Source organism: Myiozetetes cayanensis, unplaced genomic scaffold, assembly GCF_022539395.1.
Source record: "Myiozetetes cayanensis isolate MyiCay16 unplaced genomic scaffold, myiCay2020 scf6-25, whole genome shotgun sequence".
Taxonomy (NCBI): domain Eukaryota; kingdom Metazoa; phylum Chordata; class Aves; order Passeriformes; family Tyrannidae; genus Myiozetetes; species Myiozetetes cayanensis.
The window spans coordinates 37,604,830-37,631,339 of NW_026087853.1; the positions used below are offsets into that span (position 1 = coordinate 37,604,830).

General features: G+C 55.8%; 1 protein-coding gene across 2 annotated transcripts; it reads left to right on the top strand.

Moving 5' to 3' along the window:
• Positions 1–646: 646 nt before the first annotated feature.
• MAPK8IP1 (mitogen-activated protein kinase 8 interacting protein 1) lies at positions 647–26,323 on the top strand. 2 transcript variants are annotated; one of them, XM_050336574.1, is made up of 12 exons: positions 647–789; positions 8,406–8,511; positions 15,918–16,151; positions 19,885–19,966; positions 20,493–21,365; positions 22,016–22,091; positions 22,540–22,712; positions 23,002–23,111; positions 23,249–23,368; positions 24,422–24,492; positions 24,772–24,870; positions 25,306–26,323. In XM_050336574.1, exons 1-12 carry the CDS (start codon positions 704–706, stop codon positions 25,376–25,378), a joined length of 2,103 nt encoding a protein of 700 aa, XP_050192531.1. In that variant the 5' UTR covers positions 647–703; the 3' UTR covers positions 25,379–26,323. The 2 variants fall into 2 exon arrangements, with proteins under 2 accessions (XP_050192531.1, XP_050192532.1); XM_050336575.1 differs by lacking the exon at positions 647–789 and adding an exon at positions 6,292–6,377.
• Positions 26,324–26,510: the final 187 nt, after the last annotated feature.

A 26,510-nucleotide genomic window follows, 5' to 3' on the forward strand; every position in this document is an offset into this window, starting at 1 on the left:
GTGTACGCTGCTTTTTTAATTCCCTTGGCAGTGCTTGCAACCCTGGTTAGATTAAACAGGGACAGGATTTGTGCTGGGACTGCCAGACTTGTTACTACCTGAGTGCTGCGAACCTGCCATGGGCGGGAAAGCACAGCCTGGTTTTAGAAGCTACTCCTGCTGCCTTCAGACGTGTCCCCGCTAATGAGGAGCCCCTTGCAAGTGGCCCTCTGTGTCCAGCCCCTCGCCCTGGGCTGCTCCCTGCCCGCTCGGTCAGCCGACCCGCCCCTGGGGTTGCTTCTCCAGGCCTGGAGGAGACCTCGGCTGCCTCCCGCACCAGGGGCTCTGGGGCTGCCGCCACCACCTGCGGCGTATCTGCCCGTGGGGGCGCTGCTTCCAGCTGCGGGCACATCTTGGGGAGCCTGTCCAGCTGTGGGCACATCTGCCCCACCGGGGTCGATGTTTCCAAAGGCCCGGGCGGAGCGGCTCGGGTGGGGGTCCGAGGTGTCGCGTCCAGCTGTGCCGCATCTGTCCTGCAGCTGCCGCCGGGGGCCGCAGGATGGAGCCCCCGGGCCGCGCCCCCCGCTCCCTCCGCCCCGGCGGCAGGTATGTCCCTCCCCACCGGCACCACCAGCATCCCCCTCCCTCCATCCCTCCTTCCCTGCCTCCTTCCCTGCCTCCCTCCCTCCTGCCCGCCCTCCGCCTGCATGGAGAGAGACACAGAATGGCGGAGCGAGAGAAAGGAGCTGCATCCCCGCCCGCCTCCTCCCCCTTCCTGGGGCTGCACCTCGCCTCGCCCCCCAATTTCAGGTACCGGCCGCCCTCCCCACCCCAGACCCCCGCGGGCTGCCCCTGCCCCCTGCCCGGGGCAGCGCTCTCCATCTGCTGCAGCCCCCCCGCCCGCATCGCCGCGCCAGGCCCCCGCCTCTTCCAGCTCTTTTACCCCTCCCCGCGCATCCCCTCGACCCCCACCCCAACCATTCCTTCTTCTCCCCACCCCAACCACCGCTGAATCCCCACTGCAGACATCACCCAACACCCCCATGGCTGCTTAGCCCACCCACCCAAGCCATGTTGGCCTTCACCCCATACATGCACCACTGCAGCTCCCCAGCCCCCTGCTTGGCCTCGTGTTCCCTTCCACACTCCACCCCCGCCCCCCTTACCTGTCTTATCTCCTCTTCAAACACCTCTTCATCTCTCTCCCCACCCCCGGGATAGCCTTTTTCTAGCCCTTTCCTGGAAATCCCAGATGCTCCTGCTTCCTTCCCACACCTGGGAAACAGGAATCCCAAGTGAGACGGTGGGAGAGTGCCAGAATTGATTCTCTTAGCAATACCAAGTGTTCCCATCGATTTGGGATGCAGAGGGCTGTGTCTCCTCTGAAACCCAACGCGGCTTGTCACGGGGACTTCTGATGGCATGAGCCAGGTCAGAGATGGCTGGGGGCTTTGGAGCCTCTGATGCCTCCTGAGGGCAGCTCAGGAGCAGGGATGTGCTGGGTGGGTGAGGGAACTCTGCCCCTGCCTGCAGGTGCAGTGCCCTGCGTTGTTCACTTGCCATCGGGGGAGGCTCACGGCTCCTCACGGCCCTGCCATCGTCATCCATGGCTCTCTGCTTGCCTCTGCCACCCAGGGGTGCTGTGGGCGAGCTGTCGGGGAGCCGGCTGAGAAGGGGGGACTGGTACCTCCTGCTTTGTGTGCTGAGATTCTGGGGAGGAAAGGAGAGGCTGGTCCACACTTGGGGCCACAGCTAAGCTCATGCCTACCTCTGGCAGGCCCAGCCCCTGAGGCTGGGGGCCCCACGGGTCCATGTGAGGAAGCAGGCAGGTGCAGACAAGCTATGGTGGTGTTCAGGCAATTCACCCTTGCAGGGCTCTGCTCCCAGACCCCCTTTACCAGTGGCTCCGGGGCTTTGGCAGCTGCCTCGTATTACAGTGGTGCCTGCGAGAGCTGTTGCAATATGGCTGGTATACCCTGCAAACCCAGCGATTAAATGCTGCCTCTGGAAACATCCACCATGGAGAAGGGGCTTGGCCACTGAGCTGGGGGCTGGAGGCTGAGCTGCCGAGCAATGCTGGGCCTACCACCTGGCACTGTCCTGGATGTACTGGCTGTCCCCTGGGCACCCTCCCGCTCCACAGCAACCAGCGATGCCCTGGGAGGGAGAACAAGGTGCTGCTTCTTGCTGTGCCTCAGACCTTTGAAAAAGGAGCCCAGTGTGCTGTCAGCCTGCCCTAGGGAAGAACTGACCTCCATGAAGGAGGCTGTGTGGCTGGGTGGAAAACTGGGGAATCAAAGCAGGACTGCAAAACCTTCTCTGGGCATGGAGCTCGGGGTGTGAGACCTGAAGTGGAAGAATATGCGGTGATGTCTCTGAGCCTGGGGCAGGGGCTGGCAGATTAGAGGCGATGTTGTGGCAGGGAGCGTCGTGTGAGAAGGGAGCCATGCTAGTGAAACATTTACAAGCAACATTTACAGGTCACAGCTTGGGTTGTGCCTGTCCCAGGTCCTGCATCCCTGCAGCAGGGCTCAGAGAGGGGCTGCATCCCCCCAGATGAGCTGGACCCAGAAACAACGAGTGCGATTCAGGGTGAAGGCCCAGACTTTGGGTGGCAGTGAGGTCCTGAGTGAGCCCTGCCCTCTGCCCCTGCTTGCTGCCTGCAGGACAAGGTGTTTCAGATTTCTGCCCTGTGGTACCTGCACCTGCTCTCTCAGCTCCCTGAGTGACGACATACTGGCACAAACATTAGGTGATCGGTTGGCTTGAACTGAGAGAGGCCTTGATGCTGGCCAGCAAGCAGCCTGATGGTCTGAAGCTCTGAAGAGGACAGGCATGGTGGTCTGGCAGGTCTTCAATGCCAGGGATGTTATCTGAGAAGAGTTGGGAGGAGGATAGTGAGCTGAACCCTCCTTTAGCCAGGAGGACCTCCAGAGGGGGCCACTCATTGAGACAAGAACGACAGCATTTTAGAAGACTGCAAAAAAAAGTTATTCTTATCCAGCCTCCTTGTCTTTAAGCCTCACAAAGCCTTGCAGTGGGGGTTGGGTTCATTGGAGTTTCTCTAGAACACACAAAGGTTTGCAGCTCCTCGCCCTGCCGTGAAGCTTTGCAGTGCTTTGGGCCAGGCTATCCTGTGAGGGGCTTTGGGGGCTCTCTGGGATTGGGGGTCCCTCTACCCAGCATAAGAGGGGTAGGGAGGACTTGCATAAGTGGGGTGCAGCAATGTTCACGATGCTGCCTGCCCCACTGCCTCCAAGAGTGTGGCTCTGATATAGCTGGAAGGGTCAGGGACTGATCTCCTCTGTCTCCTTTAGGTTTCCCTAATAAAAGCAAAGGGCATCCACCTAGCTGCTGGATAAGAAGGCTCCTGGGGAAGGAAGCCCTTGGGGAGTTATTTGCATAAGTCAGGAGAGAGTGGGAATTACCCCACTCCTCAGGGAGCCCCGTGGGAAATCATAGCCCTTTGGGAAGGGAGATCTCCAGGGGAAGTTCATCTCCTCAGGAATTTCAAAGAAGCACCTTTAGGCTGAAGCAAAAATCAATCCTAGCACTATGGTTTGTTTTATGTGTCAGACGTGGTCATCTGGAGCTGTCAGAAGAGCCTGTTTGGAGGCAATGAATGAGCTGGGCATCAGAAGGGGCCTACCTCTCTTCTTGTGAGGGGACAAAAGGGCTTCCTTCCCCTGATGGAGAGAGAGAGGTGCCTCTCCTTGGTTTGAATAAGAGTCCCTGTAGTTCTTGTGATGGAAGAAAAAACCCGGGGCCAACCAAAAGTAGGATAGTACAATTTTTCCCACTGGTGCTGGTTATAGGACTTCCACACAGCACTGCCTGACAGCAGACTATCAGAGCACAGTGCAGGCAGCCAGGCTTTTTGGAGCCCCCAGTTCCATCGTATCATGTTGCCCTGGCCAAATCCCTGTGCGAGGAATCCTATGCAGCAACAGTGGGGTGGGAAGGCAATATTCTCAGTCCTCTTTTCCCTGTCAGGGGATGGAGTCAAGGGAGGCACAGCAGCGAGGCTTGATTATAAGGCTGTTATTAGCACTGTGATCAAGCTGCTCCTGCCACAGGCAGGTAACACTTGCCTCTGCTCGTGCACCCATGTGTGCACGCTCACTCACAGTTCCCAGGTACCCTGAGTTTACCGGTTCTCATGCATACAGCAGGGCTCCATCCTCTCTGCACATCCTTCAGGAATGCACCCATAACCTCTGCAGGGACAAGGCTCTCCCACTCCCATAGATGGGGACAACCTTCATGTACCTGTGATTCCGTGGCCACAGGTGAAGTTGGCCAAAATGCGCATGTAGGTCTTGCTCAGAATTTTACTACCAGTGATGGAGCTGAGGAGTCAGAGCTATTTCATTTTGCTGGTATTTTTAGCCTCTTTGAGAAGCAAGAGGGAAAGGCAGGGGTGTTTCCAGCACAGGGAGGAGGGGCTGGTAACGGAGAGCCTTCCTTGTATCTCCTAGGAAGTCCTGAAGCATCCATGTGAGAGGAGCAAGGGGCGAAAGTAATACAGAGATAAGAGATTTCTTTGTTCATTGCATTAAGGGATGAGGTTTCAAGCAGATGAGGTGCCTCCAGGCAAAGCTGATAGGGAAGATGGAGTCATGGGTACTGTTCCTCTGGGGCTGGGAGACAATGAACACAGTATCAGGAGTGATATTCACCAGTAGCATGGCAGTGGTGGGGAAAGAGCTAGCAACAGGTTAGCTCAGCAGAGCACTCCAGGCCACCCTGTGAGCTGGGCTCCTGTGGACATCACCCCCCTTAACCTGGCCAGGAGCGAAGCCAGGTCCCAGGCAGCTGGTCGGAGATGCACCCATCACTTCTGGAGTGGGTGGTGGTGAGAGGCAGGAGAGCAGTGCTGTGATGGGTGGCAGTGGGGTGCCTCCCCGCTATGTGTCAGAGGGGGGATGTGCAGCTGGTGGGGAGGGTGTGCCCTGTCTGAATCTTGAAATCACAGTGGGTGCCTTTCCTAGAGCTGTGGTTCCATCTTGATGGGGCAAGGAATGAACAGCTCTCCAAAAGGTTCATGGTTGCAACATGCTGCTGGGCAGCAAGTGGGTCTGAGAGGTGTGGGGGTGATGGAAAATTATCTGAGGCCACTGTGCCAACAGGTTGGCAGCAACACTTGACAGCCTCTACTGTGAAAGACCCCTGTAAGGGTGAAATACATGCATGTACCCCCAAAATACCAGGCAGTGGAAGGACTTAAGACAATTTATTTCCAAAAGTCTAGAACACTTAATATCTCAGTACAAACTGCACCGGGCCTAAGAAAAACATGCCCGCTCTCCTTCTTTGGCTTTTATCCTCCCTGGCCCCCATGCTGTGGGGCCTTCAGACATGTCTGCAAGAACTTCTCTTCTACCTGGGGAGTGAGCTCCTCTGGAATGCAGGAGAAGAAAACATCTAAAACTTTTTCTGGGAAAGAGGCCTCTTTCTAGGCGGGAAAGCCTTCTTAAGTGGAATAAACCCTCATCTTGTAGTCATAACTCTTCTGGAAGGGTCTTACAGACTTACAACCCCTATATCCTTCAGCAGTGGAAGAGGGGTGGGAGCTGGCAGAGCAGCTCACCAGGTATTTCACTGGCTCTCAGCATAGGTTGGGGAGGCTCAGGGATGGTTCTGCCTAGGCAGGAGTAGGTCTGGGGGTTAGGTAGGTGCAGAAAGGGGAGGGGCAGTGCTGTCAGCGCTGCTCTGTGGTGGCTGGGTTTGCCCCTCGGCAAAGGTTCTCCTCTTGCTTCCCTCAGCTTGGAAGTGCAGCTGGCCATGATGCTGGTCCCACTGTGCTGGAAATGCTCTGGCCTTTGCATCCGTGAGTAGCCTCACTCTACCTGTTGAGAAGCTGGATAAACACTCCTGTCTCCAGTTGCTGGGTGGGGCAGCAATGCTGCAAGGGCAGGAGGAGGTGGGTGGTGCGGGTGTCTGTGACAGGGTAAGCAGATCCCCTGTGCCCATTGTGGATGCTGGGGAGCGGGTGCAGGAGCAGGAGCCAGGCTGGCTGGCTGGCAGGCAGAGGCAGTCAGCATCCCCAGCAGAGTGCAGGGACTTGGCGCTGGCTCAGCTGGGGAGGTTATTTTTTTTTTTTTCCCCCTCCAGGACAGCTGATTCCATCTATTTTTAATGAGCTTCCCCAGGTTGCGCAGTGAGCTTACAGAGCAGCGCTGGCAGCCACAGACTGCGACGGGGCAGGCAGAGAGGCACTGGGCACCCAGGGCTCAGCTCTCATCTCCTTCACTCCTCCTCATAGCAGGCCTGGGGTTTTTTTTCGGGGTGCGAGTGTGTCCTCCAGTGAAGGGGGGGTCCTCCTCAATGCAGCTGCCCTTGAAAATGGAGTCAAGCACCGAGGAGGAGAGCTGGCTGGAAGATCAGTGGGAGAAATGGTAGGGGACTGGCTGGGCCTAAGGGAGGGGGGATCTGTCCCGTGTGCATGGAGGGGGTGAGGGGCAGCCCCTTGCTCCTGGCACATCATGCTTCTCTGTGAGCGATGGCCACAGGACAGGAGCAAACTTGGCATCCAGTCTAGCCCAAAGTTTTCCTGGCTGGGCAGGGAGCTGTGTGGCAGCCAGGCACCAGATGGGCAAAGGTATCTGGCCACATCCTCCTGCATCTCAGCATCGGCAGGCAGGGCCAGTGCTGGGGACCTGTGCAGCGTCTCCCCATCCCTGAGAGCATGGACAGGGCTGTCTGTCTCCATTGCGGAGTGGGAGGCACTGCCAGCCCCTCATGCTGCTCCTGCAGAGCTAGGGAGCCCCTGCCAGTGCCTTGGCAATGCTGTGACTCTTATTGGGACCCTGCAGTGCCCACTGTGCTCCCACACCATGGTGGGTGGAGGCCCCGAGCATTAGCAGTGGATGATGTCCCACCCTGGTGACCTGAGTAACCAGAGAAGAAATCAATTTGTGCTTTGAAGGCTCGTCATGAGCCTCCTGTTCCATGGTCCTTCCCTCCCATGGGCAGCGGGAGGACATGGGTGAGGGGGGTTCCAGTTACCCGACCCTGTGCTGAAAGCTGTGTCCTTGCGTTTCTGATGCGTCTTGCAGGGGGTGCCTCCATGGACATAGTTGTTCCCAGCTGTCTTCAGCTCCGGAGACCACTACTGGTGGGGTCCTCAAAAACAGAGGGAAAATTCTGCTTCCTCCACAGGCTTCTCCTGCTCTTTTCCCTCTCCAGGTTTCTGGCTGCTCTTTTCCCTCTCCAGGTTTCTGGCCCAAGGGAGGTGTTACCTCTCCTTGATGCTGGCTTGGTGCCACTGCAGGGGGGACCCCCAAGGTGTGCAAGCAATACTTAGAGTGAGGGTGGGAGCTCTGCAGGTCACAAAATACCCTTCTCCTTCCTTTCTTGCTGCTGAGGGCTAAGCTAGAGAGGAATGATGGACTTGGCATAGCCCTTTCACCCAAGTATCTCTCAGCCAGAGAAGCTGGGAGCAATGGAAATGATGGCAAGCAAACAGAAATGGTGGCAAGCAAAGTAGTCCCTATGGCCACTTCAGACAAAACTCAAGGGGCTGAGTTGGTTGACCAAGGACCTTTGAGCTGGGCTCTTTTATTTACCCCTGTGCTAATGAATAAGTGAGAGGAGCATTGAGGTACCATGTTGAAATGTTTTAATGCAAAGAAGCCAGGAGCACCTCACCATCCTCCTGGGGTTGGTCAACATGTTTTCAGCCTATAAAAGGATATCTCTGTAAATGTTTTGAAGGGATGTACAGAGCCTGTGGGGCTGGCAGCCCTAAGGAACACCTGAAGCCATGAAGGTCAGCTCAGCAGCACCAGTGTGTTCACAGGGATGCCCGTAATCACCCCAGGGAGTGACTTTGGTGCAGAGGGAAATTGCTGCCCTCTCTTACTGCAGGCACCTGTGCAGGGACATCCCTCCCAGCTGCAGCTCAGGGGCTGGTCGTGCCACAGCTGAGAGGTTTGCAATGCTTACAAGTTCTGTGGGTCTTGATGTGGGCACTTGTCCCAGCAGGTTCATCTTGTCAGCACTCCCAGCCCTTCCACTCGCTGTAGCCCTGGCCTTTCCCCTGTTGGGTGTCTGTGCCCAGCTAGGACAATCCCAGGGGCTCCCTGGGACAGTGGGAGCAGAATGAACCTCCTAGGATAGGGCTGGCTGTGCTGTCTGTCCCGTGCTCTCCCTGCAAGTCCCTGCTATCTTTGGTCACGCAGGGACTGGTTTGGGGCACATTCTTCCTGCCTCCCCACAGCCATGGAACATGCCAAGCCCAGCCACTCGATGCGGATGGACCTACCCCCTCTGGAAGGAGCCACCTTCCCAGTCTTTCTTCCCAGTAGAGACTGGGAGAGCCTCTCCTGGTGTGGCAGCATTTCTCCCAGCCCAAAGGCAGCATAGTGCCCTGCACCCTCCTGCCCCACCACAGTGGGTGACTGTGCCATCTCCACTCCCTCCAGGCTCACCCACGACATCAGTCTCGAGGAGTTTGAGGATGAAGACCTCTCTGAGATCACTGACGAGTGTGGAATCAGCCTGCACTGCAAGGAGAGCCTGGCCACCCGGGTAAGTGTGACGGGGATGGGGAGAGGGAGGAGTATGGGCAGAATATGCCAGTGGGGTTGACAGGACCATCAGCCTCATGCAGGACCACCAGGTCCCTGGGCCAGCAATGCTTCTTTATGGTGTCCATTTCCATGATCCCAATCCCCTCTGCTCAGCAGTACCCTCTCCTCACTGCAGCACAGCACAGACCCTTTCTGAGCCGGCCAAACTCAAGGGACAAAAAGGCAACTCAAAGCTGGTGCCTTTTGGTTCCCATTGTGCTGGAAGGGTTTGAGTTTGTTCCTCAGGGACGAGCCTAAGTATTTGGGTGCAACTGGGGACATGTTCCCCATTTGAGAGGAATGACCAGTGAGCATCTGGTACCCGATGAGCATCCCCGGGAATCAAGGACGTGCAAGGTGGCACCGAGGGTTCCGCACGGCTGTGCCTCCTGTCCCCACATGCATCCCTGGACCTGGAGATGCAGCTGAGCTGGCATGGTGAGAACTGTCCCATGCTCACTCAGGGTGAGCTTCTTTCTGGCTTGCCAGCTGCCTTTAGCTAGAGCTATTCCCAGGTCTTCAAGAGGAAGAAGATCTGGAAGCTAATGAAACAGGGATGAGGGAGGTGGCTCTGACTCCAGCAAGCAGCAGGTGGAATAAAGATAGCAGCTGTAAAGCCCATGCAGATGCTGCAAGTGGGTCTCCCATCCACCCTAAAAGCACCCTAGCCTGATGGGGTTCACACCACTACTTGAACTTCCCTAGAAGGCCATAGGGGCAGAAACATGGAGATAAACTGGTAATTACATTGGTTTTGGAAATATGCAGTATGTCAAAGGAAAAGCCGTTGCCTGAATATTTTCACACCATTCAAGGAATCACACACACCACCTGAAACTATTAACTGCTGGGACCAGGACCCTTCACAGTGGGCAGCTCCAGTGCGCTGACAGGTGCCACTGTCAACCCCTCACTCACCACATACTTACTCTCAGGCCGATTTCTGCTCCTTCAGATGCAACCCTAGGTTTCCCATAGCAGAGTCCCAGGCACTGGTTTTATAAAAATAAATAATTTAGTGGTACAGCAGCAGGTCAGCTTGAGCTGTGTGTCTCTGGAGAGAGACACTGAACAAAGAAATTTCCAGGCAAATATACCCTTACGACTCATGCACCCACCCCTCATGTGCTCTCCACGTCCCTCTTGGTCCAATGGTGATTTTTTTGTGTGGGGTCTTCTAACATCTTACTAGGTTCTTTCTTTGTGTCTGTGCAGGCAGGCCATTTACAGTTCTTATCTTGTGGAGTCGCAGCTTCTGCTGACAGCTGGAGTCTCCTTGTCTTCTGGTTTGCACTTCTGGTGCACCTGCTCACTGGAAGAGCATGGGGAACTAAAAAAAGCCCTATACTTAGGATAAACATTACTCAGCAACAATCACAGCATCAGTGTGTTATCAATACTCTTCTCATACTAAAGACAAAACACAGCACTGTAGCAGCTACTAGGAAAATTATGAAGAGAATTAACTTGATTCCAGCCAAAAACATCTCTAGGTAAAAGCTCACAGCTTATGTCTCAGGGCTTCAGCAGATTCAGCTACTGATGTTAAGCAAGCTGACCAAACATACTAAATCACAGTGTTATAACTCTGTGTAACCCATTCTAACTCATTCTACTTAAAACTTACTTATTTAAGCTAACAACTTATGCCTCTTAACACAGAGACTCTGCATTTTGTCAATGTGTTTCATGCTAACGGATGCAAATGCTGAAGGAACAACCAAATGGTTTGAGAATCATTCTGTCCTTCAGAGGAAATGCTTCCTCTGCATTGTAATAAAGACCCAGTGAGGAGGGGAAAGGCAGAGCAATTTGTCACAGATTTAAAATTAGAAAGCAAATTTGTTGTTGGGAATCCCTCATTGCAAGGCAGGATGGTACAGGCAGATTTCATCCCTGGGAGGTGAAGGTTTCCTGCTGTGTTCCCTGGCCTAATTTGTTACCTTCCCATCAGAAACTTGGCTGCTCCCAGAGATGAGGCTGCTCCTCCACATCTCTGCTCCGGTTGCACCCTCCTGCTCCACGACGTTATGGCCAGGCTTCCCTGGGCTCATGGGCTGTGCATGCTGAAGGAAGGAGGGATAATGCTGGAGGCAAAGCCAAAGGCAAACCCAGTGCTGGGTGTCCATGAGGACATGGCCACATCAAGAGCCAGGTGTAAGATCCTCCTGCCTGCAATAGGTGAGGTAGGCAGAGGCTGTGCTTGTGTTGCTGGGCACTTCCCATTACCCATTCCAGTTCCCCGCTGCTGATAGCACCACTGGACTCAGTGCAGGAGTTTTTATTTCTCTACAGACTGATAGCCCTTGGCTGAAGTTTGGCAGGGAAGGTAAGGGGCGGGGGGAACTTGCCACTCAACTGCTGCTACTCTTCCCTGAGTGGAGGAAAAATAGTCTGTTTCACCTATTTAAAACAGTTTACTGAGGGGTTTCTGCAATCCTGTGCTGCGATGCAGAGACCTGGCCCTCAGTAGAGGGTTTGCCTGGGCTCTGGCAGCAAGCCCCATGCCTTCCCTGGGGACAGCTCAGAGCTGCTTTGTGCAAATGTCCGAGTGCACTGAGAGTCTGCTGGGGTGGGAGGGGGATGTGAGGCTGCTCTAGGGGAAGCAATGAGTTATTCATACACACAGGAAAGGAAGAAGCTTACCATGCTCAGAAAAAATGCCTGCTAAAAATATGTCCAAATGGTTTATATGGGACATGGAGGATTGCCCAAGGAGCAGAACCGAAAGTGGTGACAACAATGGCAGTGAGACGGGCTTTTCAATCCTAAATGTTGAAGGCGAGAGCCAGGGAGCTTTCCAACCTGATTGTCATCCAGAGAGACCTTGGGGCGACAGGGTTGCAGGATCTGCCTGATGAAAGCATCAGGCCCAGAGGGAGCAGCTTGGCCGGGTCTGCATGCGGTGCGGGAGCAGGCAAATCAGTAATGACCCGCGGCTGACATCAGCCAGCTAATTGCATCACGTGGGAATGGGGATGGCTGGCTTGGAAAGTCAGCCCAGTGCTGGGACCAGGGCTTGAGGGCTGCCATGCTGATGCCCTGCCTGTGGTGAGCTCCCGGTGCCACAGAGCACCACTGGTACTTAGGATGGAGGGCTGGCCTTGGTCACTCCTGCACTGCCAGGCAGCTGGTGAAAGCCTGGCAATGGAACAAGTGATGTGGGGTGAAAGCAAGCTGCTGGCTCACTGGATCACACCAGAGCAGAGAGCAACAGGGAAGGGGGAAACAGGCTCTGGGGAGCACAGGGAGCCCATGGGGCTGGAGACATCCAGCCACTCCTAACTTCTCGACCCAACAGTGAGTCTCTGGAGAGATGGGCAGGCATATTAACCCAATGGCAAGTAGGAAAGAACTGGGAAGGAGTGAGGAGACAAACCCTGCCCAAGGGCTGCAAAGGTGACTGGGGGACAATCAGTGACCCTGGTGAGGTGGGCGGTCTGGGCAGAGATGTTTGATGGCAAAACCCTGTATCAGGAACAGGCAGGTGGTACAGAAGGCTACACCCAAACAGAAGTGGGGTTGTTTTTTTTTTTCTGGTCCCAGAATAACAAAGATGACTTCATTGTGGGCTATTTTAGCATCTCTTCAGAAATAGTCTTAGACACACAGAAACTGCAAGGAGGCGTAGACTGGTATTTGTGCAAAAGGGAACTACCCACTGATGAGGACCACACCTCATGGACAAGAGATCACGTACTAAGAATGAGGAATAATCCCAAGTACGGCTGAAAAGAGCCTTAATTTCAACAAGAAGTCCTAGGTGAATATGAAAAGTGAAGCAAGACTGAGGAGAGAGCTTTTTGGAGGAACAGAGCTGCCTTTGGGGCTGTTGAATGCCAGGACAGGAGGCCAGCTGGGCAGGAGCAGGGACCTCTAGGATGAGGGATACCACCTCCCCCTTGCCAATGGCAGCAGTAGGGTGTGTCGAGAGGGATGTTGCAGCAAAAGCACCAGACCTTTGCTTGGAGTTTGGCCTCGTTTTGGTGGCTTGGAAATCCAGGGTGACAAACCCTGGCTTCACCAAGATGGATCCCAGCAAACAGGCAGGCAGAGGTTAATAAAAGTTTGGTGCCTTGTCTGTATTCCAGGAACTGTGGAAAATGGTTAATGAAGGAATTAAAAAAACCCAACCAACTAACAAAAAAAAAAAAAAAATTAAGAAACACCTTTCTTGGAAATACCTGAGAGCATGAGAACAAGTGCTGAAAGGGAAAAGAGATGATACAGGGCTGTGCGGAGCCTTCATGGTCTGCATGAAAAGGCTTGAACCAGCCATGTATCTTCATACAGTTATGTGGAGATAAAACCCAAAACATTCTGTTTTTTCAGCATAATAAGACTGCTGGCAATGCCGGGGGCTTTCTCTTGATGTTCAGCATCGCTGATCCAACTGTGCCACTAACAGCAGCCGTTCCTGGCAGGCCAGCGGGACCCACTGCAGAGGGGGAAGCAGCTGCCATGAGCCTGCAACCTGCTGATCTGGGGACCGGCGGGGAGCCAGACGCATGGGCTGGGAGTAAAGGATGCAGCAGCAAGGCGGCTGCTTACTCCAGGCAGCTTTTCAGAGGCTGTCCCGTGAAACTGCCCCTGTGATCCATGGCCAGCTGTGGCTGTGCCAGGCTGGGGGCAGAGAGGTTTCTCCTGGCACTTTGAAGCTGGAGCTAAGCAGTCACAGGTGGTGGTAGGGAGAGGGGGCACAGTTGTCCCCTCTGCCCAGCAAGTCACCTTCACTTCCTCATGCTCACAAAATGCTTTTTCCAGCTGAAGGTTTTGTCACTCCTCCTCTGACAGCTAAGGCTGCAGGAGTGGAGGAGCAGGGAAGAGCCTTTGATCACTCAAGCAACATCTTGTGTATCACCCCACTCCTCTTGCAAGAGACTTTCATTCCTAGGGAAGCAAGCAGCTTCCCAGGGTTGGCAGCAGCTCCCGTGCAGGTGATTCTCCTGGCTAGACGGCACCATGCAGTTAGGAGGTAGCATCAGCAGGAGCACACCAGCATCACATCTGTCCCAGGGATGGGTCTGTAAGGAAGCGTGAGCATCCCTATGACTGCACTGGTGTCCAGGTGTGCATCTTGTCTTCATCCTGCTGCAAGATTTGGGCATTGGTACTGCTCTCCCACACTCCTTAATCTCTCCCATAGGCTGAAGGGACTTTGGGAAAACACTTCACTGATATACATCTGTGCTGAGGCATGAGCCTGCTCAAGCTGACCTTAGGTAACATTAACTTGTTCTGAGAGGATTTCCAAGGCAGGGCAGTGTCCTTGCAGATAGAAAGGCTTCCCAACATCTAGTCCCTTCTCTCGCTTTGCAGAGTTCACTGAGATGGTAAGGTGATGGATTGTTGTGTGGTTCCAAAATCACTTGTTGAGCTATAGGCCATTAACAGGTACCTGCAGTGGTGCAGTTTCCTCCTAGCTTTTGAACCTGGAGTTCTGCATCTCTCCTAGGTTGCCCTTTTCTTCAGAATGGGTACTGTTTTGCTTTTCTGCATCCTCTGTGTGTTTTCTGAGTGATTGCTACAGCTACAGGATTACTGAGGCAGCATCATTAGCAGTCTAGGTTGAACATCACTAGCTGACTCCAATATACCTACCTTGTCTAGGTATAATCTATTCAGTTAGAATTTCCCTCCAGTTCTTTTCCCATGCCTCAGTTTCCTTGTTAAAATCCATGTGATTCTTCACAGAAAGCTGGTGCCACAGAAACACAGAACTTGTGTTATGGAGGCTAACTCTCACAACAAGGGATTTAAACATTTAAAGCCTCAAGAGGGCAAGTATTGGTGGCAGTGCTTCTCCACGTTCTCACCCAGTTCCTCCAGGACTGCAACAGGGACACTGGGGTGAAATGCCCTTGTGAGAGGGTTCACACTGTGCCGGCAGCAGGTAGAGCCCTGCCTGTGCTGGCTTTTGTCTGACAATTTAGGAGCTGGTAGCAACAAGAGCTCTTGGAGGGGCAGCCAGAGCTGTTGGGGTTGTTTCTTCTCCCATGGCTCAAGTGGCATCCTCCATGCAGCTGGAGACATGGATACCATCGGCTGCAAAAAACCTTCTCCACCTCTGCCCTCTGATGAGCTTTCCAGTTGCCACAAACAGCTGATAACACAGGGAATTCAACTTGCTGATGCCAAGTCGCCACCTTTATTGCTGGCTGCAGCAACTTGTGCATGTGCAAGCTCCAGTTAATGGAAGGAAGGTGGATTGGGAAGAAAACCACTGACCTTTAAACACCTTCAGCTGCTTGGGGACACTGGTGCCTCTTTGCCCAGCAACACAGCCACAAGGTGTGTGGTGGTTCAGCACAGGGGCCCAGCCCAGGTGGCACAATGGGGCACCTGCTCCTCACAGCCCTTGCAGGCACAGTGGAGCTGTCCTGAGCCAGAGCACAGACACCACTGGCAAGTGACTGGAGAGCCCGCTCATCAGGCATCGCTTCTGCACAGCTTTGGGTTCCAATATGTGTAATGCAGGGCGGGTGAGAGAAGGTTTGTTCTGTATGGTAAGACAAGAGGAATGGAATTCCTGGCCCCAGCTGTCTGGTGAGCATTACAGGGAAAAAGGAGCCTAATCCTCTCAGAGGTGTGCAGTGAAAATTTCAACCCCAGAGAGAAAAGGCAGTATTGGTAGTAATAGTAGTGCAGCACATGGCACCAGTACACGATGCAATGGTGCGTTCTCTGTCTGTGAGGATATTCAGGTGTGATAGGCAAGACCCCAGGTGACCTGCTCCAGGCAGGGGTTGACCCAAACCCCCAATAAAAATTATCACATGCCTGTATAAGTCCCAGCTTCCAGGACAGGAACCAAGAACGGGCGCAGTCTGCCTTGGACGGGAGAATCATAGTGCAGCCCAGGCTTGAAAGGACCTCAAAAGATCACCTGACTGAACCTCGTTTGGGAAAGGGAGCATGGGTGAGACTATCTAGCACCCTCTCCAATGGTGTCTTGGAAACCTCCAGCGACAGGGACTCTACCACTTCCCTGGGGATGTTGTTCTGTTGAATGGTTGTTCTCACTGCAAAAAATGTTATGTTGAATGAAACCTGGGTGTGCACGTTTGTGCGCATCGTGGTTAAGTGACGGCTAAAGGTACCTACGGACTGGCAGCAGCCGGGGATGAGGTGCCGGGGGGCCCCCATCATTAAGGGAGGGTGCTGCCCGCGCCTGGAGGCGGGGAGGGGGCGCGGGGCTCTCCGGCTTCGGGAATAACATCGCTGCCCCTTTAAAAGGCAGCGGCCGCGGGTGCCGATGCGGTGGCCCTGGCGCCGGCCCCCCCTTCCCGGCCCCGGCAGGAGGCGCGGCGGCCGCAGCCAGGCCCTCCCGCCCCGTGGCCTGATCGCGGGCACTAATCCCGGCAGGGCCATGTGAGCCGGGCGGGCGGCGGGGCCCGGGCGGCGGGCGGCGGCGAGGCCAGCCGGCTGCAAGCCGAGATGCTCCAGCTCGACCTCATCGACGCGGCGGGGGACGCGCCGGCCGAGGAACAAACGGCGCCCGAGCCGCTGCCGAAGGAGCCCCCGGCCGGGACCACCGATGTCTACAGGCCGAAGCGACCCACAACCCTCAACCTCTTCCCGCAGGTGCCTCGCAGCCAGGTAAGGTGGGGCGAGGGGGTGGAGGAGTGCGGGGAGTAGGAGGGATGCTCCCGCTGTCCGCCGGGGTCTTTTGTCTCTGAGGGAGGTAGGGATGGAGGGAGAGGCGGATGGAAGGGGATGGCGGGGCTCGGCCGGGCTCGGCTGGAGGGGTGGCGGGGAGAGGCTCCGCCGCCCGTCCCCGCGATGCTTGGCGGAGCGGCCGCCTCCCCAATCCGGGGGTCCCTTCTCATCGCCGCCCACGTCCCCGGGCCGGGCAGAGCACAGGTTCGGCCCCGCTGCAGAGCCGGAGGGAGCGGTCTATGGGCTCGGGGGAGCCTGATCACGCCCTGCCGGGCCGCCCCCGCACAGCGCCGAGCATCCCGGCACTGCGCTCAGCGGGTGCGGTTGGGCGGGCTTAGGGCCCGGTAGGTGCTTTTTCCATCCCTGCTGTCGAGATGGAGAGGAAATAGGCAAAGAATCGTGTCGGGACTGAGCTGTTTCCCCAACGGAGCCCATGTAGCCTAGCAGAGAGCCGTGGGGCAGAGACAGGGTAGGAGCTGGGAAGGCCCCCCGCGGGATGGGATGGAGAGCAAACGGGGCATGGCGTACGGAACGCGTGAATGAGCCATCGCAGGACGGGGCACCACGCCACGGGCTGGCACCAGCAGCTGGCTGGGCTCCAGCAGCCGGGGTTGGGGCAGCGCCAGCCCCAGGGCAGGATGGTGCCACCGGGTGCTCCAAGCCTGACAATGGGAACTTGATGGCCTCTTCTCCTGAGCAGCGGTGCCTGGCAAAAGAAGCATTAATGTCAGCGCCCAGTGCAAAATTTGAGAGACAGAAAAGCAATGCTTAAAATGGTGGCCAGGAGGACAAGGGCTTCTGTTGTCTCGCTCGTGCTCAGATTTTGTATGAGATTTTGGATGATTTTACCCCAGACTGCCTACCCCCACAGCCATGGTGTTGCTGTCACCCCTGGGGCGGGCAGTGTTTCGGTGCCCCACGTGCTGACTCGCCGGGCAGTGGCCGGAGTCCCTTTGCCCTGTCCCTCCTGCAGACTTCACGAACCCACGCAAAGTGTGCGACGTGCAGGGCTATTTTTGCCACCCTCCTGCGTTCAGCTCTGCCTTCTGCCAAGTAGGAGGATTTTCGTCGCGGTGACGTTCAGCCAAGGAGCATGAAGCGAGAGGCAGGTGTCCCTGTGGGTGACAGATGGGGAGTAGTCGGAGCTGGGTGTCACCAGCCCAGCACCAGCAGCTGATGCCAGCTCACTGCCTGAGGCTGCGGGTGAGAGGAGGAGGAAGAAGGCACAGAGCCAAGGATGGGCGCCCACAGGCAGCTGGCATCGGGGACAAAGGCAGCAGGGCTGGGGAGGCAGGGGGAGCCCCAGTGAGCATAATGGACAAGGGGACAGCAGCAGCCTTGTCCTAGCCTATGCAGGGGCCCTGAGGAGCAAGTGGCTCATGGCAGCCACAGTCAGCTGGAGGGGTGGGGAACAGCAGGGCCCCCTCAGTCAGTCCCAAACAGTGTCCAGGGGTGGCAGAGGGCCTGTGGGGAGGGAGGAGGGATTGGGGTAGGTGAGTTGCAGAGATGGAGGCTGGGGAGGGGGAATTGATGATCCCTTTGCAAAGGGGTGGTGGAGGCTGTGGGGCTCACTGAGAGCCATGGGCACAGCTGAGCTCAGGACATGGGGAATGGGAGAGAGTCTGCTGCAGCTGGCAACAGGAGCCTGGAGCCAGCAGGGGTGGGTGCCCAGGAGTAGGGCATGGCTGGCCAGGGAGGACAGTGCTGCTGGTAGCATCTAGTGAGGAGCTGGTTGTAAGGTGCTTGGAGTTCCTGTTCTGGATGCCTACCTCTAGCCAGAGGCAGTTTTTCCCTGCCCACATGTGGTGCCCCAAGGAGAGGACAGGGTGCAGGGCATTCTTTGGCAATCAGCCTGAAATCTGCCTCCACTTTTGTGAGACCCTTCTGCACCCTCTTGGCCTGCCCAGCTCCCTCCTCCTGCTGGTGGTCAGAAGAGGGACCATAGCCATGCACCCATTCAGGGCATCAGGCACTTTGTCTGGCAGGGTGTTCACAAAGCAGGGCATCATCCCACCCTCTGCTCCAACTCCTCCTTGCGGGGCCAGGATCCAGCCTAGTGATATTGCAGTTGTTGCTGGGCTCTCTGTGATCATCAGCCCAGACAGGTGGCCTGAAAATGGTGAGAGGAATATCCCCAACTTCCCAAAGGGGAAGAAACAGTTGTTGTGACTGGCTAAGTTGATCCTCTAAGACCTTGAGAATGCCTCTCTACCCTGGCTTGGCATTACAGACCCCAGAGTGCTCTGGCCCTGTGGGATGGGTGGGCTTGATAGGATCTGCATTGCTGTCTCCTGTCCCAGTGTAGGTAGCCAGGCTGGCTTGTGTGTGCTGGCCCCGTGGCACTTTGCACGCAGAGGCTGTCACTGTGACAGCTTGCCTGGCCTGCATCCCAGCCCATCGTGTCCCTGGGAAAGGCAAGTGGGGTGTGCTGTTATTTACCTTGGCACAGGAAGGATTTGTGGACGTCACACTGGGAGGTCACCGAAGCCCTGTGGAGGGGGTCTCTCCACTCCCCACATGAGGGCAGGGATCTGACAGACATGGTTCAGCAGTGCGTGACATAATGGAATTTTGGGGCAAAGGCTTCCTTCGTGTTGGTGGGGAAACAAAGTAAAGGATGGGGCAGCTCCTGCACTACTGGTAACAGCTGCAGGCTGGTGATAAGGCTGTGAGAAAATCCAGGGAGTCCCAGCGGGGCTTAGGGCTTTAGCAAAAACTAACAGCCTGGAAAAGGCTGCTGCTGCAGCTGGGGCAGAAACACCCAGTGCCCCACAGGAGGGGCTGGGAGTGTGTGACCAGGGAGAACTTGGGGATGGAGGAGAGAATGGAGGCTGGGGCTGCAGCACATGGGATGTCACATCCTTTGAGGTGGGCAGGGAAGACTTGTCCCCCATCTGCAGGAGGGTCCTTATTAGAGGGGACTTGGTGGCTTTTGGTCCCTGGGTCTCACAGTGAGGCTGAGCACGTGTTCCCTTGTGCACACACAGGTGTGCACAGGCGTGGCTGGCCACCCACGGCTAGGCAGGCAGGGCACAGCACCTACAGAAACTCACCCAAGCACGGGGACTACAGGCAGCCCTCCTCTTCAGCTATCAGGATTGATGTCTGCTAGTGAACTGCATATATGTGTGTGCGTGAATGTAGAGATTTGTACAAATACAAATATACATTTGTATGCATACACATATCTGTGTATACCCCTATATACAGCCAGTATGGATGTCTTCAGTGGCAGGCATTAGTCTATCCAGTAGCTGGCTCCCAGCTGGGCATCAGCACAATGGCTGGCCCTTGGGATTTTGTTGTGGTGGTTTAAACGTAAGCAGGGCTGGCAGGATGGGAGTAAAACATCCAGGCAGGCTCGGGTCTTAACTCTTTGTCCTTGAACTGTCCAGCTGTGGGCTCCTGCAGCCGACTATCCCCAGGGTGGATGAATGCAGCCCAGCTGGCTCCTTGCCCACCCTGCTTCGGCCACCACATGATCTCTCACAGCAGTAGCGTGGTGAGATGTGGGGGCTTGCAGGAGTTCTCCGTGGGCATCACGTGCCCCAGCATGCCCAGCTGAGAGGGGAGCTGAGCAGTGTGCTGTGGACCCAGGGGGAGATGGGTGCCACTGCCATGCCACACAATGTTTATTGTTTGGGCTATAAGGCAGCTTTGTTCTTCTCCTCAGGACACTCTGAATAACAACTCTCTGGGGAAAAAGCACAGTTGGCAGGAGCGGGTGTCCCGGTCATCGTCCCCTCTGAAAACGGGTGAGTTCTCAGGCTGTTGGACAGGGTCAGCTCCTTGCACCCTTTCATGGTGCTCAGGAGCCTGAGACAAGTGGTGCTGGAGGAGGTGGTTGTAAAAAACATCCCACATGGATACAGGGTGCATGTCCATCTTGAGTCTTGCTTTCTACAGTTCCCTGAAAGAAGGTTGTAGTGAGGGGGGGACTGGTTTCTTCTCCCAAGTACTAAGTGATAGGACAAGAGGAAACAGCCTCGAATTGCACCAGGGGAGGTTTAGATCAGAGATTAGGAAAAATTTCTTCACTGAAAGGTCAATTAAGCATTGGAACGGGCTCCCCAGGAAGCAGTGGAACCTGCAAGTGTTCAAAATCATGCAGATATGATGCTTAGATATATGATTTAGTGGTGGACTTGACAGTGTTGGGTTAACGGTTGGGACTCAAGAATTAGAGGCCTTTTCCAACCTGAACGATTCTTTGAGTCTTGGCAGCATCCCTGGATACCTTCCCTCTGCAGGGCTGTCAGTGCTACTCTCCTCTCCCTACAGGTGAGCAGACCCCTCCCCACGACCACGTTTGCCTGAGTGATGAGGTCAATCACCAAAACAGCACAACCTCCACCAAAGACCGGGGCACATCCACGGAGAGCCCATGCCGGCGCACAGCAGCCACCCAGATGGCACCAGCCTGCGTTGCCTCCTCCCGGCTGCCCGAGAAGCACCAGGCCACCAGCCGGGCCCCACCACACGGCGCCAGCGTGGTGGTGGTGACCAGGGGCCCCGAGGCCCACCGGGACCGCATCCGCTACCAGACAGATGTGAGGCTGGAGGCCACAGAGGAGATCTACCTGACACCTGTGCAGAAGAACTCGGACCCCCTGGACACTGACAAGCCATTCCTGTCTCAGTCCAGTGAGAACCGCATGTCCATCAGCTCTGACATTGACACCTCCAGCTATTCAGCCCTGGCAGGGAAAACTAACCCCTCCATCAGTGAGGAGGACGAGGTGCTGGACTACATGTCCTCCCCTGACAAGACAAACCTGCCTAGGGCCTCCTGTGGTGGTGGGAGTGGTGGCTCCCGGCCAGGGCACAACCTTCAGAGAGCTTCAGTGAGTTCGGACACCAGTGCCCTCTCCTACGACTCTGTCAAATATACGCTGGTGGTGGATGAGAATGTGCAGCTGGAGCTGGTCAGCCTCAAACAGTGCTACTCGGGCTACAGCGACGAGAGTGACTCAGCCACAGTCTATGACAACTGCATCTCCTCACCCTATGAGTCAGCCATCGGCGAGGAATACGAGGAGGATGCGCTAAAGCGCGACTCAGTCTGCCTCTCTGAGGACTCCACCCCCGAGGCGGACATCCACTTCTCCAAGAAGTTCCTCAATGTCTTCATGAGTGGACGGGCACGCTCCTCCAGTGAGTTCTGGGCACCAAGGGGAGATGGGCTGGTGGCTGCCTGCCTGGGCAGCCCTACCCTTCCCTGGTACAAGGCTGAGGGCACACTCACGAGATGGGAAGCCACCAGCAGACATGAGCCCCAGCTCTACTTGTTGCAGCTTGTGGCTTTGTCCCTGGTGGTCTGAGAGGCAGGGGGAGAGGGGCTTGGAAAAGCCTTGTGAGCTTTAGGTTGGAGTGGTGGTAGGTGTTCCAGGCTGCTTATTTGGCTTGCCCAAGGTATGGCCTTCAGGGGCTGAGGGGGAGGCTCCTGGTGTGGCTTGAAGGGACCAACCTCCTGGTGTGCCACCCTCCTCCCCAAGCCTAGAAGAGCACCAGGGCTAGTGGCATGCCCTGCCAGGTAGGGCTTCCCGTGGTGTGGCTGGTCCCACACAGCAGGTGACACCAGATGTCACAACTGTTGGGGTTGATGCAGGGAGGTCATCTCGCCCACAGGGACTGATGAGCACCAATGTGGCGGCTCTAGGCATGCCTCCCTCGCCTGTGGCATTGTGTGGCTTTGGCTGAGCCATCCCCTAGGAGTCTCAGCAGCCTGCCCGGCCCATGTCCTTCCCTTGGCTGTGATGCTGGCCCCTCGATGCTGAGATGTCCTCCTCTGCCTTCGTCTGCAGGTGCTGAGTCCTTCGGGTTGTTCTCCTGCATGATCAACGGGGAGGAGCAGGAGCAGACTCACCGTGCTGTCTTTAGGTGAGCTTGCAGGCACAAATGGTGCCCCCAGCCTCTTTCAGGGGAAAGCTGATGTTACTCTCCCACCAAGGTGCAGCCAGCACAAGTCCTAGTGTTTCCAGTGTGGGAAGCCCTGGGGAATAAACCAGTGCCTGTAGTTTATGCCCTGCCAAGGAGCAACATTTGCCCATGCTACTGCATGGGCAAGCCCTCCAAGGGCACTTGAGACCTCTAGGGAGCAGCATGGGAGGTTGTAATAGGGAATACCCTTGCCTTAGGTGCCAGGATGCTGCCACCTTTTGAACCTGAAGCTGCTCCCATGCTTTATTTAGCATCTCAGGCCCTAGTGGCTCATGACATCTTATGAGGGTGCTGCCTGCCTGGCGTGGTGGTGGGTGCCCCATCAGTGTGCCCTTGAGAAGGCCACCAATGCTGCTCGATGGCCAGCTGCTAGTGCCTCTCTACCCAGGTTTGTGCCTCGCCATGCGGATGAGCTGGAGCTGGAGGTGGATGATCCCTTGCTGGTGGAGGTGCAGGCGGAAGATTATTGGTATGAGGCCTACAACATGCGCACAGGTGATCGGGGTATTTTTCCCGCCTACTACGCTATTGAAGTCACCAAGGACCCAGACCATGTAACAGGTACCAAGCCTCTGAATGCAGCCGGCTGATGTCCCCATCCTGTGTTCATGTCCTCTCCGCTGAGCAGTGGTTGGTGTTGAGCAGGGGTGGCAGGGGAGGACCAAGCTGGGCACCCAGGAGGGAGTGATGGGCAGCTTCTGCTGCGATGCTGGGTGTTGGTACCTGGTGTTGCAGGAAGCATTCCCTGGGCAGGGAAACGTGCAGGTGTTGGAAGATGGAGAGGGAGGTGGAGCTCAGCCCACACACCTGGTCATTAGAGATGATCCCTGCCATGTGCTCTTTCTTCCAGCTCTGGCCAAGAGCAGTGACTGGGTGGACCAGTTTCGGGTGAAGTTCCTTGGCTCGGTGCAGGTTCCCTATCACAAGGGCAATGACGTGCTCTGCGCGGCCATGCAGAAGGTAGTATCCCACACCATCCTCGGGAGGAGGAGTGCCTCTCCTTGTGGCAGCAGGGCAGAGCCTCAGTGGGGAAGGGAAGGGGCGAGCCATCAGCACTGCTCACAAGTCCCAGGGCTTTGTCTCTCTGTCTTCCTCAGATTGCCACCACACGCCGCCTCACTGTGCACTTTAACCCACCCTCCAGTTGTGTCCTGGAGATCAGTGTGCGTGGGGTCAAGATTGCTGTGAAAGCTGACGACTCCAAGGAGCACAGCAAGGTAGTGCCCCACTCCCTGCTCGTCTCATCCCTTCCCTGATTGCTGCTCTGAGCTGGGTCGTGCCCCCTGTGCTATAGGTCATGTTTGCATATGAAAATTGAGGGTCTCCAGGCCACGTGTGAGGGTGTGAGAAACAGCATCATCAGGGTTTTAGGCCCACCGTCAGGGTCTCCCATGCCTCACAAGGTCCCAGCTCTGGGCGATACTGCCAACTGATGCCCTCGCAGCTGCCAAGCACGTCACTGTGCTGGGATGCTGTGAGCTGAGCTGTACCCAGTAATCTGTCAGCTGCTTTTAAACCTTTCTGCTACTATTTTGAGTGGTGTCCTCCAGATCTGCCCTGTAATCTCTTTATCTGGCTAGGGCAGGCTGCTGATTAGCATTCTGCATAAGTAGCCTAGTAAAGCGCGTTTAGATGCTGAGCAGAGGCAAGTGAGGGCTTTGCAGCAAGCTGTTGGGAAACCTCCCCTACAGCTGTAGGATAGGAGTAGTTCATGTCTCTGAGTGCTGTGATAGAGCTGGGATGAGGTTTCTACCTCTTTTTAGATAAGTCCTGCCTGTATCTTGAGGATGCTATCGATTTAGTTGTGCTTTAAACTTGTATTAAAAAGTTTTTGTTTCTGGTTGGGACCCCTTGGATACCCAGGCTTGAATTACCTGTTTAGTTGTCGTAACTAATTACCTGTTCTAAGTTGTCCATTCACCTTCTATCTGCTGGTGTTTCTGAAAGCCTGTTTAGCAAGGAAAAAGGGCCGTGTATGCTGGTGAACAGCAGCACTGACTCTAGCCTGAGTACAGTCTAACCCAGGGCCTCTAGAGAAACCCTGGAGGAGCTACTGGCAGTAGAGGCAGCTGGGGTGGGAGCCAGCAGGCCTGGAAAAGCTCTTTGTGCAGGTGCTTGGGGCAATCCTGAAACTGCTGCTGACAGCAGCCCAGGATCAGGCTCCAATTAATTTCACTCCTCAGTCTCCAAGTGAACGTTTCCAGAGACCAACTGCTCTGTAGGGGCGTGAGGAGGGAAACTTTGACAGTTCTTCTCTTTCTTCCCCCCAGGTAAACAAGTGTAGCCATTTTTTCCAGCTGAAGAACATTTCCTTTTGTGGGTACCATCCAAAGAACAACAAGTGAGTAGCAAGGAAGCAGTGGTGCAGAGGCTTTGCTGTCTTCCTGCTCACTGAGAGTAGCAAAGACTGGGCTAGGAAGGAAAGAGGAGGTTTCCTAGAACCTTTGAATGGGCATTACATCCCAGCTCTGGGCATGGGCTGTGGCAGCTGGTAGCCACCAGGGGGTTGGTTGCAGGTTCCAAACCCCTATGCCTTAAAGGTGGGTACACCTCAGGGATGCTGGGGTACCTGTGCCTGCTAATCTGCTGGTCCAGTCACACCTGTTCTCTCTGCCCTCAGATATTTTGGGTTCATCACCAAGCACCCTGCTGACCACAGATTTGCCTGTCATGTCTTCGTCTCGGAGGAGTCCACGAAGCCACTGGCGGAATCTGTAGGGTGAGTCCTGGCTGGGCAGGGAAGGCTATTTCACAACAGGCAGGAGGAACGAGGCAACCAGGCTGAATTCCACCATCTCCCTATATGAGTGGGGCTTGAACCTGGCCCCAGGCTGGCGCCTCTTTTTTTGAATGAGAGGCTTGGGGTGAGAGCCAGGGCTGACAGGGCTATGGGCATCATATTCCTGACAGCACTGGAACAAGTCCCAGTGCAGGGCTTTGTAGGCAGATGTCTTAAAGTCATGCACTGTGCAGGGAATCAGAGCAAGGATGGAGACCCTGCAGCTCTGGGGGCAAATGCAGGAGGGGACAGGAACTGGGGCCTGGAGGGTCAAACTGGCTACAGGGTAGGGTGTGAGGATGAGGATTGAAGTGGGAATCTGTAATTGCCTTGTGGAGAGGACGCTGCTCAGCTTTGCCTGGTGCTGTGTTGCAGGAGGGCTTTTCAGCAATTCTACAAGGAGTATGTGGAGTACACATGCCCCACGGAGGACATCTACCTGGAGTAGGGGCTGGCACAGGCACCTCCTGCACAGCCAGGGCTGCAGTCTCGCCCCTTCCCCGTGTCGTGCATGGACAAGAGCTGCTTTGAGCCTGGAGGAGGAGCGGGCCCGGGGCAGGGCTCCCCGGGGCACAGAGCACCGCCTCTTTTTGTGACTCCCCTTCCTCGGGCTGGGGGGACGGGAGGGGGGAGGGCTGGACAAATTGTGTTTATTGTACAAAATACTCTTAGTTTATTCTATTGGAGAAGCACTTGCTGGATGCCCTACTTGTGAGCGGTTGGGGGGGGGGCAGTAGCATGCTCCTGCCCTTTCCAGCTGCAGGCTGGGGTGACAGCATCTCCTCCTTGTGACCATGGCACAGCTTCCCGTCACATCCATCTGGGGTGACTTTTAATTGCAGTGGCAGAGTCGATCTCTTGCAGTATGATGACACAGCAGCTACAGAAAACAAGACCCACATCTTGGCTCCTGCTGGGAGATGGGATCACCTCCCTGCCGGGCCCTGGGGACACGGCTGCTGGGCAGGGATGGCAGAGGGAGCCCTAGTATCTCCTCTGCCAGAGCCAGAATGAGATGAGACAGCTTTCTCCTGCCTCTGTCCCCTCTCTTCTTGTATCCATGCCCTGGGGAGAGAGAAACTTGCCCCCATACCTCCCTGCAGTAACTATACCCTCGGGAGGGAAGCCTTTCTCTGCCCTTTTCCCCTCTCCCCCCACCTGCAGGTGACAGAGGCAGGGACTGGAGCACCCTAAGGCAGTGGGGCTCAGCCCCTGCACAGAGCTGGGTGCCTGCCCAAAGCTGGGCAGGGAAAGGTTAAAACCTGCAGGGAGCTGTGCAAAGCATCAGGGAGGCAGGAGAGCTCTCCCAGTCCCTGCAGCAAGCGGTCTCTGTGCTTCAGCTGGATCTGCTGTGGTGGCAACAACTATTAAATATGATGGTTCATGGAACAGAGCTACTGTCCTGTTTGTGTCCCTCCGCAGTGGGTTTGGGCTCTGGCTCATTTCTTCCCTTTGAACCCCAAGAGAAGCTGGAGCTTCTCGGGTTTTGTCCAGGAGCCTTGGCTGCAATCCCTGGAGGCCAGAGATCGTATGATGATCAGGAGGGACCTCTGGAGGTTATTGCTCCAGTCCTCACCTGC